This window comes from Centroberyx affinis, unplaced genomic scaffold, assembly GCF_046629955.1.
Source record: "Centroberyx affinis isolate AG114_WGS23_722 - 3 ecotype Tasmania unplaced genomic scaffold, CSIRO-AGI_Caff_v1 ptg000399l_1, whole genome shotgun sequence".
Lineage (NCBI taxonomy): Eukaryota > Metazoa > Chordata > Actinopteri > Beryciformes > Berycidae > Centroberyx > Centroberyx affinis.
The window spans coordinates 235,648-252,339 of NW_027279067.1; the positions used below are offsets into that span (position 1 = coordinate 235,648).

Consider the following 16,692-nt stretch of genomic DNA (forward strand, 5'->3'; position numbering starts at 1 on the left):
TTTAGATTTCTGCTATAAATGTAACCATGGCTCAACAAATTGTTCAAAGTATGGAGTTCTGTGTGCATAGTTTGCATAGTTTCTATTAATGTCCAGTGTGATTTATTTTTCAATCAAAAGATTACATTTGTCTCTTTTCCCCTATTTTTACTCCAAAGCAAATAATCCAAAGCAGAGTTTTTGTGCTGTGACTGATTACACACAGAGTGGCAGATGAGTCAAGATTCCCTGCCTTATGTAGATGAAAATGAAAGGCTGTCTCATTGGTATTCATTGAGTCAGTACTGATACGAGGCAAATCGGTGCAGATGTTATTTGGTAAACACTGACTTTTAATTTGTTTTTTTTATTTTGTGTTTTTTTTCTTCCTTCTTCTTCTCTTCACTTTAATAGTTTGAAATGAGTCTTTCATATATGATATTTGGACTATGAAATTATCACATACCCATCCACCCACGATGTGCCAAGACTTACTCAGGCTCCTCTGGAATGATGAGTTATTCATGCAGACCAAATGATGCTCTGCTATAAAGAGGGTTGAAAGCACTCAAGTCTCATGTGTCACTCTAATGGCGTGTCTGCGGTCCGTCCATCGCTCTGTCTCACTTTCTGTTTGTCTGTCTCCAGTTTGACTTTGTGGAGCTGCTGGATGGGCGCAGGCTGCTGGCCCAGGACATCCATGGTCTGGAGGGGCCTGTTGCTATGCAGCGCAGCCTGGTACCCATCACCACCCATGACACGGGCTTCATCCAGTACATGGACTCTGGCATCTGGCACCTGGCCGTCTACAACGATGGGAAAGAAACCGAAACAGTCTCCTTCCTCACCACCGCCATAGGTGAGCGCCCTGGGCATGACCCGCTACTGAAACCTGTAATAGCAATCCACATAATCCCTATAATACCAACCAGCAGCACTCCACAGCAAACAGCCCAGACTCGGGGCATGAGTCAGAGACAGTTTTTTGTCAGATTTCAATAGCCAAGGAAAGTGCAGGTTAATCAAGGTGAAGTTGAATTTTACAAAAATCAGGACATCAGTGCTATCCCGCCATGCCCCTGAGTAGGGCATTGAGAGATCATAATATACTCATTAGCCTGAGTGTCTTCTGAGCGAATTAGGGGTCCGGCTTCTGGGAACCATTTGCATACAATTCAAAGTATGATTGTACCCTCCTGCTAGTGCCATTTTTGATCATGATTTGGTCCAATTTCCATCTACTTTCCATATATCAAAGTGAGGAAGATATTTCTCTCCTTTGACTAGCTCTGTGTGGCACACAGCTCTATTTCAGACATACGTCCTTCTTTGTGGAGGTGATTTCGTTTTGTACACTCCTCTTTGTTCTCCCTAAAGCGCCTTTGATTAGCACTGCTGTATCAAGCAAGGTGTGAGAGGGCCTGAGGTGTCGACTTTCACAGGGATGGCAGCTGGGAGCTGTTCTCACATGCTCTTTAATTAAAAGCTCCTGGGCCAGAGTCCATCTGTGACAGGGGCTGTGCCAGGCAGCAGATCGATGGGAAGCTGTCCTCAACGCCAATGTAACACCGACTGGAGACAGGCAAGAGATGCACTATGCCCCCCCTGCTGTGCCAACAACAGCTGTAATTCAATACTTAATATATGATATGACACGAGAAAGGGGAGACAGGGCAGCGTGTTTACTCTTGCTTACTTCTTCTTGATTGGGCGTGCATGAAGGCCTCCTGTGGGTTTGCATCGGATAAAACACAACTGGATGGGGTATTCTGTGCCGGGGATGGGGATAGGGATGGGGTGGGGCAGAGTTAGTCAGTGCTAGATTTCTGCCTCTGTTCATTTGTATCGGAGCTGATCTGCTCAGAGGAGCTCAGAGGGAGGCAGAGGAGCCCTTTCTAAAATGGGTCGCCGGTTAAGTGCCCTTCAGCAGAAATTGAATCTCACCAACTGCCTGAATTGTATTGAGCCATGGAGGAATGGAGTTGACCTTCAAATAGTGCAGCCCAGGTATAGAAATATATGTGAACAATATCCATTTAGAACAGGCGCACTGAAAGCCACCGCCAGCATTGTTTATAGGAGGATAACAAAATAATTCTAGTGTTTCTGACAGTGTCTGACAGTGAAAAGAAATGTCTTCTTTTACCATCAATGAGGCATCTTGTACTCTTCACATGAAAATGTGAAGGAAAGTGTGTCTAATGAATACAGGAAAGTGTGTTTAATGAAAGGTTTGTTCATTGCTCTTTCATTGCCATGCCGTTATTCATCTGGGGGAATGGAGCGTCCCTTCTCTCTTTAATCTGGGCTGCTCCTCATTACTTGGCTGAGGCTCTATGGCAATGTGAAATGTGTCCTACTGAATGTTCTGTACCACAGCCCTCTGGAGCATGCAGCCATTTGTCCCTGCTGCCTGGTGCCAGACATGCCTCATCCCAGACACAGCCTCCTATACAGGGGAGCAAAGCAAAGGAAAGCAAAGACCCCGTGCCAATGTCTTACTCTATATCCTGCTGATCAGAGGCTCTCTCTGTACACGGCCGCCCATCACTCAAAGATGCTGAGCATCCTCTGAGAGCATGGCAAGGCGCTGATTAAACCTGCCTACTGCACGGTACTCTGTCCTCACTGACTGGAGAGACTCACATAATAGTTAGCTCCCCTGATATGAAGGGTAATGAATTTCAATGAAGCTCTGCTTGAATCCATGATTTATGCGTTGGCCTATGTCGAGTGTGTGGCTAAGAGATATTCATGGCCTCCCCTCCAGGAAACACAAGCAATAGACATGGCGAGCGCATAGTCTACTAAACTGTGTCAGCATCTGGAATGAGAGCACTGCAGTTCAGGATTAGTCATTGAATCATATTGGATTTGATGGTTTGTTGTTCACAATAGTAAAACAAGAAATACGTAACAGATAACCTGAATCTTAGCCACAGTAATGTAAGAAAACCTGGCCAGCTTAATGTGCCGATGGATTGCAGTTAAAGGTGGATCTTTAAATGTCTGCTTCATGAACAGAAAATTACAACCCCACCAGTCTGGGATTTCTTTTTTTTTTTTTCCCTTTATACATGAGCTGTAAGATTCACGCCAGGAGTCATTCCTGCATAATTGTACTTCTGGGAGGAATTTCAAATGGCAAGTCTCTCTCCCTCCCCACTCACACACCACACCTCATTCTCCTACCCACCACCCCACACACCCACACACACACACACACACTGCTGGCTTCACTAGCTTTGAGCAACAAGCCCAGGCTTTAGATGTAGTCAGATGTTCTTGTTGAAAGCCATCAAAACTCCACCAAAATGCTGATTGCCTCCACCATGCTGGGGGATAGTGTCCCCTGCATCCCCTCACTGTCCCAACATGGCAAAGGCAAGACTGCAGCCCAGAAAACATCAGCAGCATTTCTCTGCTCATCCCCTACTCCTTTCCTTTTTTTCACTCTATCTCTTTTTCCCTTCCTTTCACTCCTTTTCTCCCTGATCCCTGATTCACTGGTTGTTCCCTCTCTCTCTCTCTCTCTCTCTCTCTCTCTCTCTCTCTCTCTCTCTCTCTCTCTCTCTCACTCCCTCCTTTTGCTCTCTCTCTTGTTGCATTGCATCCTCGGTGATGATTGACTCTCCAGAGTAAAAGGAAGCTGAATCCATGGCTCACATTTCTAGCCCTTTGTGGAGCACAAGAGATTCTTTGTTCTGTAAGTTTTGCCTCAGAGCTTCTGCTGCCTGAAGGCAACGGACAAGATTGAATATTTTTCAGCACCATTTCGGGTTTAATTCACTGAGCATCATGTTTCGGATTCCTTCTGCTGTGAAGAGCCTGAGAGATCTCTGGTCACCCTTGTTTCACATAAAAACAAGAGTGCTACATGGGACATGCTAGTAGAGATAATTATTCTGCCAATTTATTTAATTTGAAAATGAAAGGGAATGAAATGAAAAGGAAATTATGGATAATGTAGACGTTAGACATTTGTTTTAGTGTTTGCATCAGAGAATACTAAAACATTAAAGCAAGGTTTGTTTGCAAGGTTTTTAATCTTTTGCAAGGTTTGCAATTGTGACACAAGCTCCTCTTTTTTTGCTGCAACAAATGGAAATTAACAAAATCCAAAAATGTCATGTAATATACGACTGCATGCTGCAGGCAATTTTGCTAGTAGCATACAATTGTTGAGGTGGATGGACAAAGTATGAACACTGCTATATATAGTCTATCTGCTATACTCTAGTTGTTTCTGCAAATATATGAAGCAGACTGAAGAACAGGCCATAGAACATAAAATATGAAACTGTAACATTAACCATGGCAGTTGTGAAATGCAGGTGCCAGTGTTGCTGACGCTTCAAATCTCCCGCTTGCAGTGCGCCATAAAAGCATCAAATTAGGTTTGTCAAATGATGCAGGTCACTTATCGCATCCAGTGCATTCAGGTCTGAACAGAATGTATTTGCTTTGCGTGTTAATAATAATAATAATGATAATAATAATAAGTATATATATACAGTATATATACTAATTATTTATTATTACATTATAATTGCACTTTTCTAAAAACAATTTGCAAAGTGCTTTACAGAGACTATCATAACAACAAGACAGTGCAGCGGTAATAAAAAGACAGTAAATGAAAACAATAAGAAGTATAAGTAGTAAAAAAAGAAAATTAAATACATAAATAAAATCAAGCAAAGGCATGTTTATAGAGATTTTATTTTACTTAAAAGTGCCAAGTCATTCTAAACTCTGGGGGCCCTCACTGCAAATGCCCAGTGTGGTAGAAGCCCACATCAGCGCTTGTTTAGTCTTTCAGTGAACTCTCTCATCTGGCTGAAATACATTAGTAACACTCAAAAATGTTTCGCAGTGAAATTAAAATGTTGACAGGATTGAAGCCCGTGCTTGTCAGTGTCATTAGCATAGGGATGATAATCAACACAGAGAAAATGAGTGGGAGGAAAATTGTTTTCCATAACACGTTACTCAGAAAAGCTCCTGATTGCTTTCTTCCAGATTCGATTGATGACTGTCCCAGTAACTGCTTTGGGAATGGTGATTGTGTGGCTGGAACATGCCACTGCTTTTTAGGATTCAGAGGACCGGACTGTGGGCGAGGTGAGTCACTCCCTCAGTCATAATGTCTGTCTTTATTGGTCTCCATCATTCACACACATAAACACACAATGTAATTACAGGGCGTTTTGAGGGTGCTGACATGCGAAAAAATATATTCATTGCATGGACGAAAGGAACAATGTTATTTGCAGCTTAAAATTACTTTTAATTGCATACTGTATATCTTTCAACACACTTCATATCTTTCTCATTTAATTAGGCAATTTCACTCCAACTCATTTTCACTCTCTCTTTATTTGCACCTCTGTTGCTCTCTCTCTTGTGTTACGAATAAAATAAGCAGTTGAATTTCCTTCTTCATAACTCTTGAGTAACTGCACAAAAAATTTGTTCTACAAAGCTTCAGATTTAGGGTTTGTATTCACCAATTTTTTCCATTATTGGAACCAAGGCTGCAATTCTTTTTTCCGAGTTAAAATAACAGAAAAACAACTTACGGCAATGTGTTATAATGTTAGTCGTCTGTTTTGGCTTCATCTTCACAAGTACAGCCATCTGTTATCCTTGTGTTGATGGGTACTATATTTCACTCTTTTTATTTGTCTCTTTTTATAATTTGGCTATTAATTTCAACAGTCATACTACATTGTGTGGATATTAGATATTTACTGTTTGGTTTGTTACAATCTGGGTCACATCCGAGGACAGATTAAGTCCATTCAAAAATGCATTGAATGCCAAGGTGCAGTAGTTTGCGTTACAGCGGTAAGGAAACTTGTTAGCATTTTGGTCAGAACCTCATTGTCCGATGTTTCAGCACACACACTATTCTTCGAAGCAACGGTTAGTGGGGCCCATTCAAATGGATGTATGCTGTCTGCTCTTTTCAAAGCCGCCTGTCCAGTGCTGTGCAGCGGGAATGGTCAATACCTTAAAGGTCGCTGCATGTGTCACAGTGGGTGGAAGGGCTCCGAATGTGACGTTCCCACCAACCAGTGCATCGACGTCACATGCAGCAGCCATGGGACCTGCATCGTGGGAACCTGCATCTGCAACCCCGGCTACAAGGGGGAAAACTGCGAAGAAGGTGATCCACAGATTTAACAAGTTATCATAATGTTCCCTGAACTTGGCCAAAATTACTACATAACATGGTTCTCCATAAAATGACTGTGCACATTAACGTCCTAACCTACATCTCAATGCTTGAAGTGTTTTGATTTTTCCAGAGAATACTCAGAATGAAAATGGCTATTACATGGTATGGCTTATTTAACAATTTCCATCTAGTTGTAACGATGGGCAATTTGGAATGCATCCTCTATGAAGGATAATCATGACAAGATTTTTTGGACTTTCACCCAAAAGTAGGCGATCTAACCCTTCACAGCATTAGATTACTCTTTTCTTCTATATACATCGTGGATGTATGGCATTTAATCGAAACAATCCATTTATTGTCTGAAATTCAGAGGCAAAGTCTGATGTTAATCCATTAAGAGCCACACATTCGCTATGTTGGATAAGGCCTGACCAGATAAGATTGAAGGAGCCATTGTGTTTGTCAGCTCTTGAAGGCTCTCATTTCAAGATGAAAAATGGACCCTGGGATTTTGATAAATGGGGCTTTGTGACATCCATAGGCCCCCTTTCTATTTTGGGTGGAGTGCTAGCCATAAGGAGTGGAGGGGAATGTGGACGAGGGCCCTTTAACATTTTTACCTTTCTTCCGTGCGACCTTCAACCACAATGATTAATTGCCAGGAGAGAGGTTCTTGTCAGTTAGCCTCTGATCTTTGTGCCTTGTGCCCAAACCATCTGCTAAGAGGCGAGAGATCCTGTTTGTCTTACTATAACGGCCTTTATACCCATTTATGTCATGGTAAAGGGGAGCTGCCATGGCGCGGCCTGCTGCTCTCAGTGGCCAGACATTGCTCCTGCCTGGCGCCCATTTGCCATCTGTGTGTATCGTGCAGGTATTGTTTGAGTAGAAAGAACCGTTATTATCATTATTGTATGCTCCCCGAACTCTTGTCCCCCACAAAGTGAGCGCTCATTTAACAACATGTCAAGGGAAGGGATCCTACAGAAGCAGGCATTAATTTAATATTTGCATATAAATTGAACTGATACAGTGTTAATTGCGAAATATAGATACAACAGAGAGAAGCCAATGGCAAGGCTCCCTTAGTCACAGTGATCTTCTAACAGGCTGTAAACAAGAGTAAAGCATGCTCTCTTACTTAGGAAGTCTAGCTGTTGCCCCCAGGCTTTTCCTCACTACACCCCACTTTCTCTTTTACATTCTGTCAAGGTGGGTTTTGGATAGTCTAGCTTTCAACTTCACACCGTCATGGTTTTCAATTGAGAAAAACATGCTCCTTTTAAGGCGTCTTTCCTCTTTTTTCATTTTTTTTTTTCATTATGAGACTATGGGAAAGCGCCAGCAGGAGTGTGGACTGTACCTGCAGGTTGGTGCAGTTGGCCCCACTGTGAAAGTATCCATTTAATTTGCTTGTTTGTAAATCTCGTCTTTGGCTTTGGAGACAGCGGGCCTCCTTGCATATCAGCTTGTGTCTGCCTGCTCTGTGCGGGTGTATGTGTGCTTAGCCAATTGCGACTGCAGCGGAGCTTAGACCCACTGCAGAGTCACCATTCTACTCGGGCGCCAATAGAGTTGCCGGGTTGCTCCAGCAGGGGAGCCGTGCCTCTGAAAAGGAGAAACAGCAGGTGACCGTTTGCCTGTTGCTGTCTCTTTGGAACCTTTTCAGTGGACTGCCTGGACCCAACGTGCTCAGGCCGAGGGGTGTGTGTCCGGGGAGAGTGCCACTGCTTCGTGGGCTGGGGGGGCCCAGGCTGCGAGAGCCCCAGGGCCTCCTGCATGGACCAGTGCTCTGGACATGGGGCTTTCCTGGCAGAGACTGGAACCTGCAGCTGTGATCCCAGCTGGACCGGCCATGACTGCTCTACAGGTGAGTGCTTCATTCAGATGAGAGTTGTAGCATTCCTCTTCACACACCACTGCTGTTTTAGCACTGATTACCAAGTAGTGGAAAGACAAGTCGTTGACAGCAAATATTACACGGGATTAAATCATCAGGTAATACTGCTACTCAGCGGTTCTCATAGTGGATTCTGAGCACCACTTTAGTGAGGTGGTCCTCATTAAAATTGAGAATAGTTAAATTCTTAATGTAAGCATCCCAATTATAAACAGATATTTTGTTTTACAGTATATTAGAATTCCACCAATATTGGTCTTCGAAGGCTGATACCAATATCAATATTTTGTGCTGATATTCATCATTATATATCTTTAAATTGGACCTTTTCATGCAAAAAAAATTAGTAGCCAGTGTTTTCCCCAGAATTGTATTCATGGCAGGTTGGAAAAACCTCTGAAACAGTATTTAAACTATCATGTGACATTAAAATTATCTATTGAAACCCAGACAAATAAAATTTTTAAACTTAAGGCAGGGTAACCCATCATACGTATTAAACTCAAGGATACTTTAGGCTTTAAATGAAGAATTAATTAAACATAATTGAACAATAAAACAAGCAGATAAAATGTGCAAAGAAAATATATCATTGCAGGTTTTATACACTGGTTTTATGTAGCTGTGGCCAGGGAGGAACCTCCATCATATCGACGGTGCACAACCATTAGTCGATATCCTCTATTTAAAGAAGCCAATTTGGCAATCTGATATATCGTTCTAGCCCCATACCATATTACCAAGGTTGAAGTCCCCAGCCAAATGCATATATGTTGGGATAAAAATGTTTGACACCTGCCTGTAGTTAAACACTCCCCCATTATGTACAAACGTAACGTTCTCTTCAGTCCTAAACTACTGAAAAATGGGTATCACAATCAACAAATATAATAATTTCTTACCTTTGGATATTGGCAGCTGTAGCTTAATACCTCACAATCAACAATAAACAGACTGTTATTCAAGCCATGCGATAACATTGGCTTCTCTGTCAGTTCATGTCTGATATCTGGCTCGCTTTTTTACACAGAATTTATCTCGCTGCTTGATTCAATATAACTTCGGTAATTGCTAGGCTCCTCACAGAAATAAACATTTGTGATTATGTTAAAAGAAAATGCCTCACATAAAAGCCCCAATTATTCACATCAATGATCAGTTGGAGGTCCACAGCTAGCAATCAAAGCCTGGCTGATTTTGCTCTAAATTTATTTCCTTTACGAATGGCTTCATCCTAAACCTCAACATGGTTAGCTGGCAGCCACAGAAAAGTAGGAAACAAGCATAGTAGGGATCTTGTCAGAGGCATGATCTAATGCAAGTTAATGCTCTTTCTCGAGTTCTGGCTTTCTTCACATTGACTCAAGGCTCAGAGCTGATGGTGGGGTTTTTCTGCTCCAGAGGATTGTTCCCACTGTGTTCACTTTGTCCGTAGGGAATGTTCTCCCTAGGTAGTCAAGACTAGACTGAGCATAAGATATAGTTTTACAGCTAGAGTATATCGTCTCCAGGCGCTAAGGATAAAACACTGCGCAATATGGGTTCAGCTTTGACTCTAGCTCACCTGCTCACATACAAAAACTTTTACCGAAATGCCTAACTGAACTCACTGGTAGATTGTTAAAGAGCTGTAAAATATGGCAACACTGAATTCCACATTTTGGAAGTGTGCCTCTCTTCCCATGCGTTATAAATGGAAGTCACCATGTGCTTTGCATGACATATGCCAGCGTGCACATGGGAGCGTGTCAAAGTCAGTCACTGGTTGACGTGCTTGCACTATGCAAAATGCACTTGGAGTTTTCCCTCATCTTTGCTTTCCAATTTTAACAAAGTCCATTGGGAGCCCGTAAAAAGTCAGCCAAAAGTTCCAGTATGCAGCAGTGTTTACCCTAAAGACATTCACAGTTTGGCATACACATGAAAAGAAGATTTTCTTGATTGAACAGAGCTCTGATGTATCAATTATCAGCACGTCAGCTCTATCTTTGGTGATGCTGAAATAGTTGCAGCATTTCTTTTAGACAGCATAATTTGTATTCACACAAAATATTTCTGAAATTAGATTTTTAGTCGAGCAGTCACAGAATTCCTTTATATTCCAAGCAGACACACTGACCTATTAGGTAATCATAGGGATTTTGAGGGAAATGGGCAGTTAGTCTGAGCTTGCCTCGCATAGAAGGAGTTCTATAAATGATGATGAGTTGGCTCTTTATCCTCCTTTATCCTGTTCATTGTAGAGCTTTCTGTGGTCTAATACGACACTACAATCTATGGTGGGATATTACAGCTGGCACCCTGTAACCTTGCAGACTAGGAGAAAAAAAAAAGGTGCAAAGCTTTCAATATGTCTTTCTTTCACTATTCTGTAAAACCCCTCCCCCAAACTTTTAAATCACTAACTCATATTCTCAGGTGGTTTTGCCACAGTGTGACCTGTGTGCACAGTTGGTAGTAATGCTGTTACTAGCCATAAAACAATGCCTGAGGTTTTATTTGCTCTTATATGTGTGTTTTTATGCCACTTTTGCCATTCTCCCACCCGGAGGAAAGTTTGTTTACACGGTCCTTTAGTGCAAATGGTAACGGCCATCATGGGGATGGGAGTATTTCTCACTGTGGGCTCCTCTGGCCACGGGTAATGAGGGTTTGCCTGCAGGCTGTAATTGCATCTTTATCACGTTAAAGGTTTCTCCTCTGTTTCAAGTAAACAGTTGTCTCCAAGTCAGTTTGAGTGTATTTCCTGTGAACAGTGTGTGTTGCAATAATAATGCTGTGCAAGTAAGTAGGTGGGTCAGAGTTTATATTATTTATTTATTTTAGCTTATTTGCTAATGAGATGATTTTTCAAGATTTATATGTTCATTAGCAGCATTTTTTTACTCTATATATTAACAGTTCTTAGATTATTTTCAGGTTCACATTTATATTTAATGTAATAGAATAGCCATTTCATTTTGCTGACATATTTAACAGTGCTAATGTTGTCTTTAGAAAGCATAGTGCACATAACTCCAAAATAAATTGTTCTTTGTGATCAGAAGCTGATTGAGTTTCAGACTTATATCTGCAACTGAATCCTTCCCGAACAGTTTTATGTTTGCATGCTTAGTGCAGTGTGTGTGTGTGTGTGTGTGTGTGTGTGTGTGTGTGTTTGTGTGTGTGTGTGTGTGCGTGTGCGTGTGCGTGTGCGTGTGCGTGTGTGTGTGTGTTTAAGCAGCCCTTAGGGGCACTGAGTGAAATGCTGCTAGCATGCCTCTAAATCAAAAGTCAGATGTAAAATTAGCAGCATTTGCACATTTTAAGTGTTGTGTTGTAATTAGCAAGGGTGTTTTTTTTTAAAGGTTTTTAAGCTGGTAATGTCATGTTATGGTTTGTGGCTGAAAAGACCACTCAAATTTAATTTGTAGCAATGACAAAATAGGCACTGTAAAGGCAGTAATTGACTTATTAAAAGACTTTACCTCCACTTTGGTCCCCTGTGGTCATATGTGAATTGGCATGGCTAATAAGCCAAGAATACATGGCTATTGTTCCTCGTTACCCACGATGCTAAGCCTCTTTTATAACAGAATGGTTAATAAAGAGGTTAACATTTCAATGAGATTCATAAGTAATCTGTCAGTGTTTAATTTCTCTGAGCTCTCTTCTTGTCATACTCTCCCTCGAGTTCATGAGACTCGGGTAATGTCCCAGGCTCTATCACAGCCTGTCAGGGAGGTCTTTCAGCTGCCACACAAAGGCGCCAGCCAAGCTTTACTGTGGTTCTGTCTCAGTCTCCTTCTCTCTGTTAAAAAAATCCATGAATGTAGTACCTCCTTCTCTCAGTGTTAGAGAGAGTGGACGGCGCTACACTTAGGAGGAAAAAAAAAACATATCAGCATCCTACACCTTGAATCATTTTGTGAAGAATTTACCTCCTCTGCTGCACCCCATAGTATGTGGTGGTGCCAGGAATACAGCATGAGCAGTAGATGAACTAAACATTTGCAATTTAGCAAAGATGGTAGATGTTGTATTTGCCTAACACCTTTGGGAGAGAGATATTTAGAGAGCTCTCACCTCATTAGAGATGAAGCCAGCTAGTTTTTAATTAAAGCTGACGCGGTGCCATTCCAATAGAAAGTTCCAGTCTGATTTTTATTCTCTCCTCTTTGCCCCCCTCGTGGCACAAAGAGGTGAATTTACAAAGGGAGGAAGAGGCAAGGAGAAGAATCAGTCTGCTAAGGCCTCCACAATCCATGTCTTTTCTTTGTAATGGACTTATTAGATTTGTATTGTCAAAAGGGATTGCCCCTTATGAGGTGCAGGAATTTCTTTTCAGCTGCCATCAGACAAGGTAGTGGAGCGTGGCCGCCTTTCCCTGACAATAACTCCTGGATTTGTCTTTTCTTCACCCCTGTTGCCTTGTCCCGTCGCCGCCTCGTCTTCCCTGTCCATCCCACTTCCACCCCCCCCCCCCCCCCTCCCTCATCCTCCTCCTCCTCCCTTTCTGTCTGTCTCTCCCCCCACCCCTCCCTTCCTCGTCTTTCTGTGTCCCTGTCTCCCACAGAGATTTGTGCAGCCGACTGTGGTGGCCATGGCATTTGTGTGTCGGGCACCTGCCGCTGCGATGACGGCTGGATGGGCACTGGGTGTGACCAGAGGGCGTGTCACCCGCGCTGCAACGAGCATGGCACTTGCAAGGACGGCAAATGTGAATGCAGCCCGGGTTGGAATGGAGAACACTGCACTATTGGTAGGATGGGAAGAGGTCTTGGTTAGGGTGGGGGGGCGGCGTGTATGTGTGAGTGCGTGTGTGTGTGTGTGTGTGTGTGTGTGTGTTTGGGATGGGTTTGGGGTGGGGGTGGGGGGGCAACGGAGGCGTGGACTGTCTGTCTGCCTGCGTATGTATGGAGAGCTGGGTGTGAGGGTAAGGGTCCAGTTGCAGAAGAAAGGGAAAAGCATGCTTAATTGAATTTGTGCAACTCGGTAAAGCATGAACAGGTTTACTCAAGGATCTGAGGCTTGCCTTCATGCATTTTAATGTGGGAATGTGCTAAGGTGTCCTTTCATTTTACTCATCCTTTCCTCATCCCTTTCTTTGCTCCCTCGCCATTTACTCTTGATTTCAAATGCTGACATGTGAGTCACTGTGAGCAGGTCAACCACTCAAATTATTTTAGGCGCTATGTTGATGTTAACAAGTTGTTTACTGAAGTGAAGTTTTCAAGACCTTGATTGAATGTCAAGAGCTGCCTTGAAAAGCTGGGCTCACTTTAACTGAGGTACGGTTTTCTTTGTGTTTTCATTTGTTAGTCATTAAGTGGAAATCAGGGAGTCCTACAGCAGAGTAATTAGTAGTAATTTTCTTACTATCAGAGTAGCAAGAAGTAGCAAGAGTAGACTAAAGCTTGGTAGGTGTGCACAGCAGTTCATACTGAGAGTTAGTGTGAGTAACACAGTTGAGAAAATGTAGTAGAGTCCGTATCAGTTTGGAGTTCCTGTCCTGGTGGTTGTCACACAGCTCAGAGGAATTGTTTGTTATAAGGAACCAGCGACAGCAGCAGTATGTAAATAGTGGCAGAAGTAGACAAAGCCAAGCAGTAACCAATGGTAACCAGTAGTTGACCTCCGTTTTGACTGCATAGCACGGTTTTTCTCAGTTTGAAATGCCCACTGCCAAAAGGACAGCATGCAAGACAGTTTTTGAGTCATGGGTGATTGATGTTCTGCGGTTTGACAGTTTCATTTTTAAAGCCTAACTCGAGCCCCTTCAGAAATGTGTCTTTATTGTGGCTTAGGAGTTAGTTTAGCTTCATGAGGTTTGATCTGAGGACTGTCAAACCCACTCTAACCACTCCTGGAGCAGTCCATCCACGGGGCATGCTCTGGGATGCTTGCTTTGCTCGAGTGCAACTCTGCCATGCTGTTCCTGTGTTGCATCAATTCCCCTCTTCTCTTCTCTTCTCTTCTCTTCTCTTCTCTTCTCTTCTCTTCTCTTCTCTTCTCTTCTCTTCTCTTCTCTTTTCTTCTCTCTTTCACTGTTGACACTTTCAACCTAACATGCTAGCTCACTCATTATCATTCTACGGTCCAACCGCTCAAGCGTCAGAGAGGAAGTCCGAACACAATGGCGATCTCTCCCCCCTCTGCCACTACATTTCAATGAAAAGAAATTTGCAACTCCCACACATTTGAGTCAATAGGGAGACGGGACAAAAGTTAAGAATCCTAGCCTTATAGGTGAAAGCTCTGTTCTTTATTCAAATGGAGGAAAATGATTTTCTCACAGTGTGCTCAGGCACATCTTGGAGCATAGCTAGCTTAGTACAGAGCCTGGGCTCAGTCTGTGAATGTTTTATATACTGGCTCTGCATTATTGATGGGCCTTTTATAAGTGCCATATTGAGATCCCCACTCCCTCGACAAGAATATCCCTCACTGTCATCCATTAAGAAGCCAAAGATCTCAATTTAAATCAATTTTCATTATTGAGAGCTTTGCATTGGCCCCGAGCCCCATGCTGCGCAGCACAGTGGAGATCTGACTTGGCCTCGCCCTCGCCGAAGCCTCTGGTGACCTCATCGTCTATAGAGGTGTTCCAAGATTAAAAGCACTTTTTGTTGAACATCCTGACCTCCTGTACGATATTGCTTGAGAGATTTAAGGGTAGTAATACTTGCATCAATCATGTTGCTTTTGAAATACTCCCCAGAGATATTCTGCCGATCCCTGCAGTTGATAAATGGGGACAGATTGAACAGATTGAAATGTTCTTTTCTGAACATATCTCTTTTTTTAACTCTCTCTCTCTCTCACACACTCTCTCTCACTCTCTCTCTCTCTCTCTCTCTCTCTCATGCTCTCTTTCTCTGCGTTTCTCTGCCCCCCTCTGTCTTTCTCTCTCCCTCTCCATCCCTCTCCCTGTGTGTTGGTTTGTGTTTGTTGTGTTGCTTGTAATGCATGTTGTTTGCTTCATAACTGCACTTTTCCTTTTTTTTATTTACCTTTTGTAGTGTAAACTAACACCTTGCCTTGCTGTCTTGTCATGGAAGTGGCACTGTTCAAACCTCCCTTATATGTCCTGTCTTTTATCTCCCAAGCTCACTATCTGGATAAGGTAGTGAAAGGTATGGCATTCCTCCTTCCTTCTATTTTGCCCTCGTGTCACTGTAACTCCACCCAGCATTGACAAATCATGTACACAACACCATGCTCTTCCCCTACATTGACATATGCAAACACTGTGCACCTCCAGTCACCCCAAACAACTCATTCTAAAGATCCCCACCTCCCATCAACTTTTTTGCCATATTGTCACACAGTAATCTCCACTTAGCACTTTCGCACCCGGTGAATCACGTTGTGCTGCTTCTTTTAGGTGTGGGGTGTTTGGTTGGTGTGCAGCCTCGCTCTCTCAATATGGGGATGTTGGGAAGGGGGCTCCATAACCTATGCCATGCATTATGGATGAGTGTGCAGCTGTGAGCAGGGCCTGATAGGTGCTGAGGCCGCATCCTCTCTAATTAAAAGAGTTCATGCTCTGGTTGGTGCAGCGCAAGCAGGGGTTGGAGGCTGTGCAGCAACCCTGCCTCTGCCTCCAGCGCCCTCAGTCTCCCTCTGTCCTTGGTAATAGACCACCTGGCATGAGAGCGGCTGCCGCAGGAGTCCTGCGAACACTTGCGGCCTCACGTTTGGAGCGGTTTCAGACAGGCTTGGGCAGGGCTCAGCGGGGGCCCCTCTCTGAAAGGGCTGCCAATTAAGTTGAACCGATGCCAACGGAGAGCGGATCTTTATTTATCCTTGTAATAAACATTCGGACCTAACTAATCATCTGTCTCCACTGTTGGTCTAACCAGAGTTGTTTGTTCATTTGCTCAATAAGAGGCCGGCCGCTGTCTAAATGTGTCTAGGAGGCAATAGGCTTTCTAAAGACATTAGCCTTCAATAGTGAGCCCCTTTCTCCAGGGAACCAAGAGGAAAATAGAGATGGGACTATTTATTTTTGTTACAGTTTTTACTGCTCCACAACTTGTCCCCATTATTCAATACTGTGTATGCTGGGTGCTCATTTTGTGTTCTTCTTGTGTTGCCATATACTGTATAGAGCCCTCTTTAGTTCAGCAGAAACATATGTTTCTACTATAAAAAGTTAAAACAAATGGCAGCAATAACACTTTCCTTTATAAAGCACAATTGTTGTGTGCTCCTGACATGTTTCACGATTCATTCATGAATGGACAGTCAACATGTGTAACAGCTTCATTACACATTTATATCACACTTATTTACATAGTGGCTTTCTACTGTATGTTAGGCAGTAACAATTTTACCACAACTGCAGAAGGGGTGGGGGGCATTAACTGGTAAAAGCTACTGAGTCAATCTACTGGTACATTACATTGAAAAATAGTTCTGCTTTGGGGACTTTTATTTTGAAATCGCTATTACACTGATATAGCACGTGTAATAAACCTTCTATAAATGTTGACTGTTCGTTGATCCATGGGTGTGTCATGAATCGTGTCATGAGCCTGTCTTCACTGTGTCAAGTAAACCCCAAAAGTGTTACTTAAGCATCGCTCTGAAAAGCAGTGGTTTTAAACCATTTAGTCAACAATAATCATCTATTCTAGGTGCA

General features: G+C 42.9%; 1 protein-coding gene across 8 annotated transcripts in view; it reads left to right on the forward strand.

Annotated features, from left to right (window-relative positions):
• Window positions 1-16,692, forward strand: part of tenm4 (teneurin transmembrane protein 4) — a 113,317-nt gene that overhangs the window by 47,505 nt on the left and 49,120 nt on the right. For 5 of the 8 annotated variants that reach the window (XM_071516337.1, XM_071516339.1, XM_071516340.1 and 2 more), the window contains 5 exons: window positions 628-838; window positions 5,002-5,103; window positions 5,957-6,151; window positions 7,836-8,036; window positions 12,622-12,807. In XM_071516337.1, the coding sequence (XP_071372438.1) occupies window positions 628-838; window positions 5,002-5,103; window positions 5,957-6,151; window positions 7,836-8,036; window positions 12,622-12,807 (895 nt within the window). Of the gene's footprint in view, window positions 1-627; window positions 839-5,001; window positions 5,104-5,956; window positions 6,152-7,835; window positions 8,037-12,621; window positions 12,808-15,154; window positions 15,182-16,692 lie in introns of all 8 variants that reach the window. The other 3 variants (XM_071516335.1, XM_071516336.1, XM_071516338.1) reach the window with 1 other exon arrangement.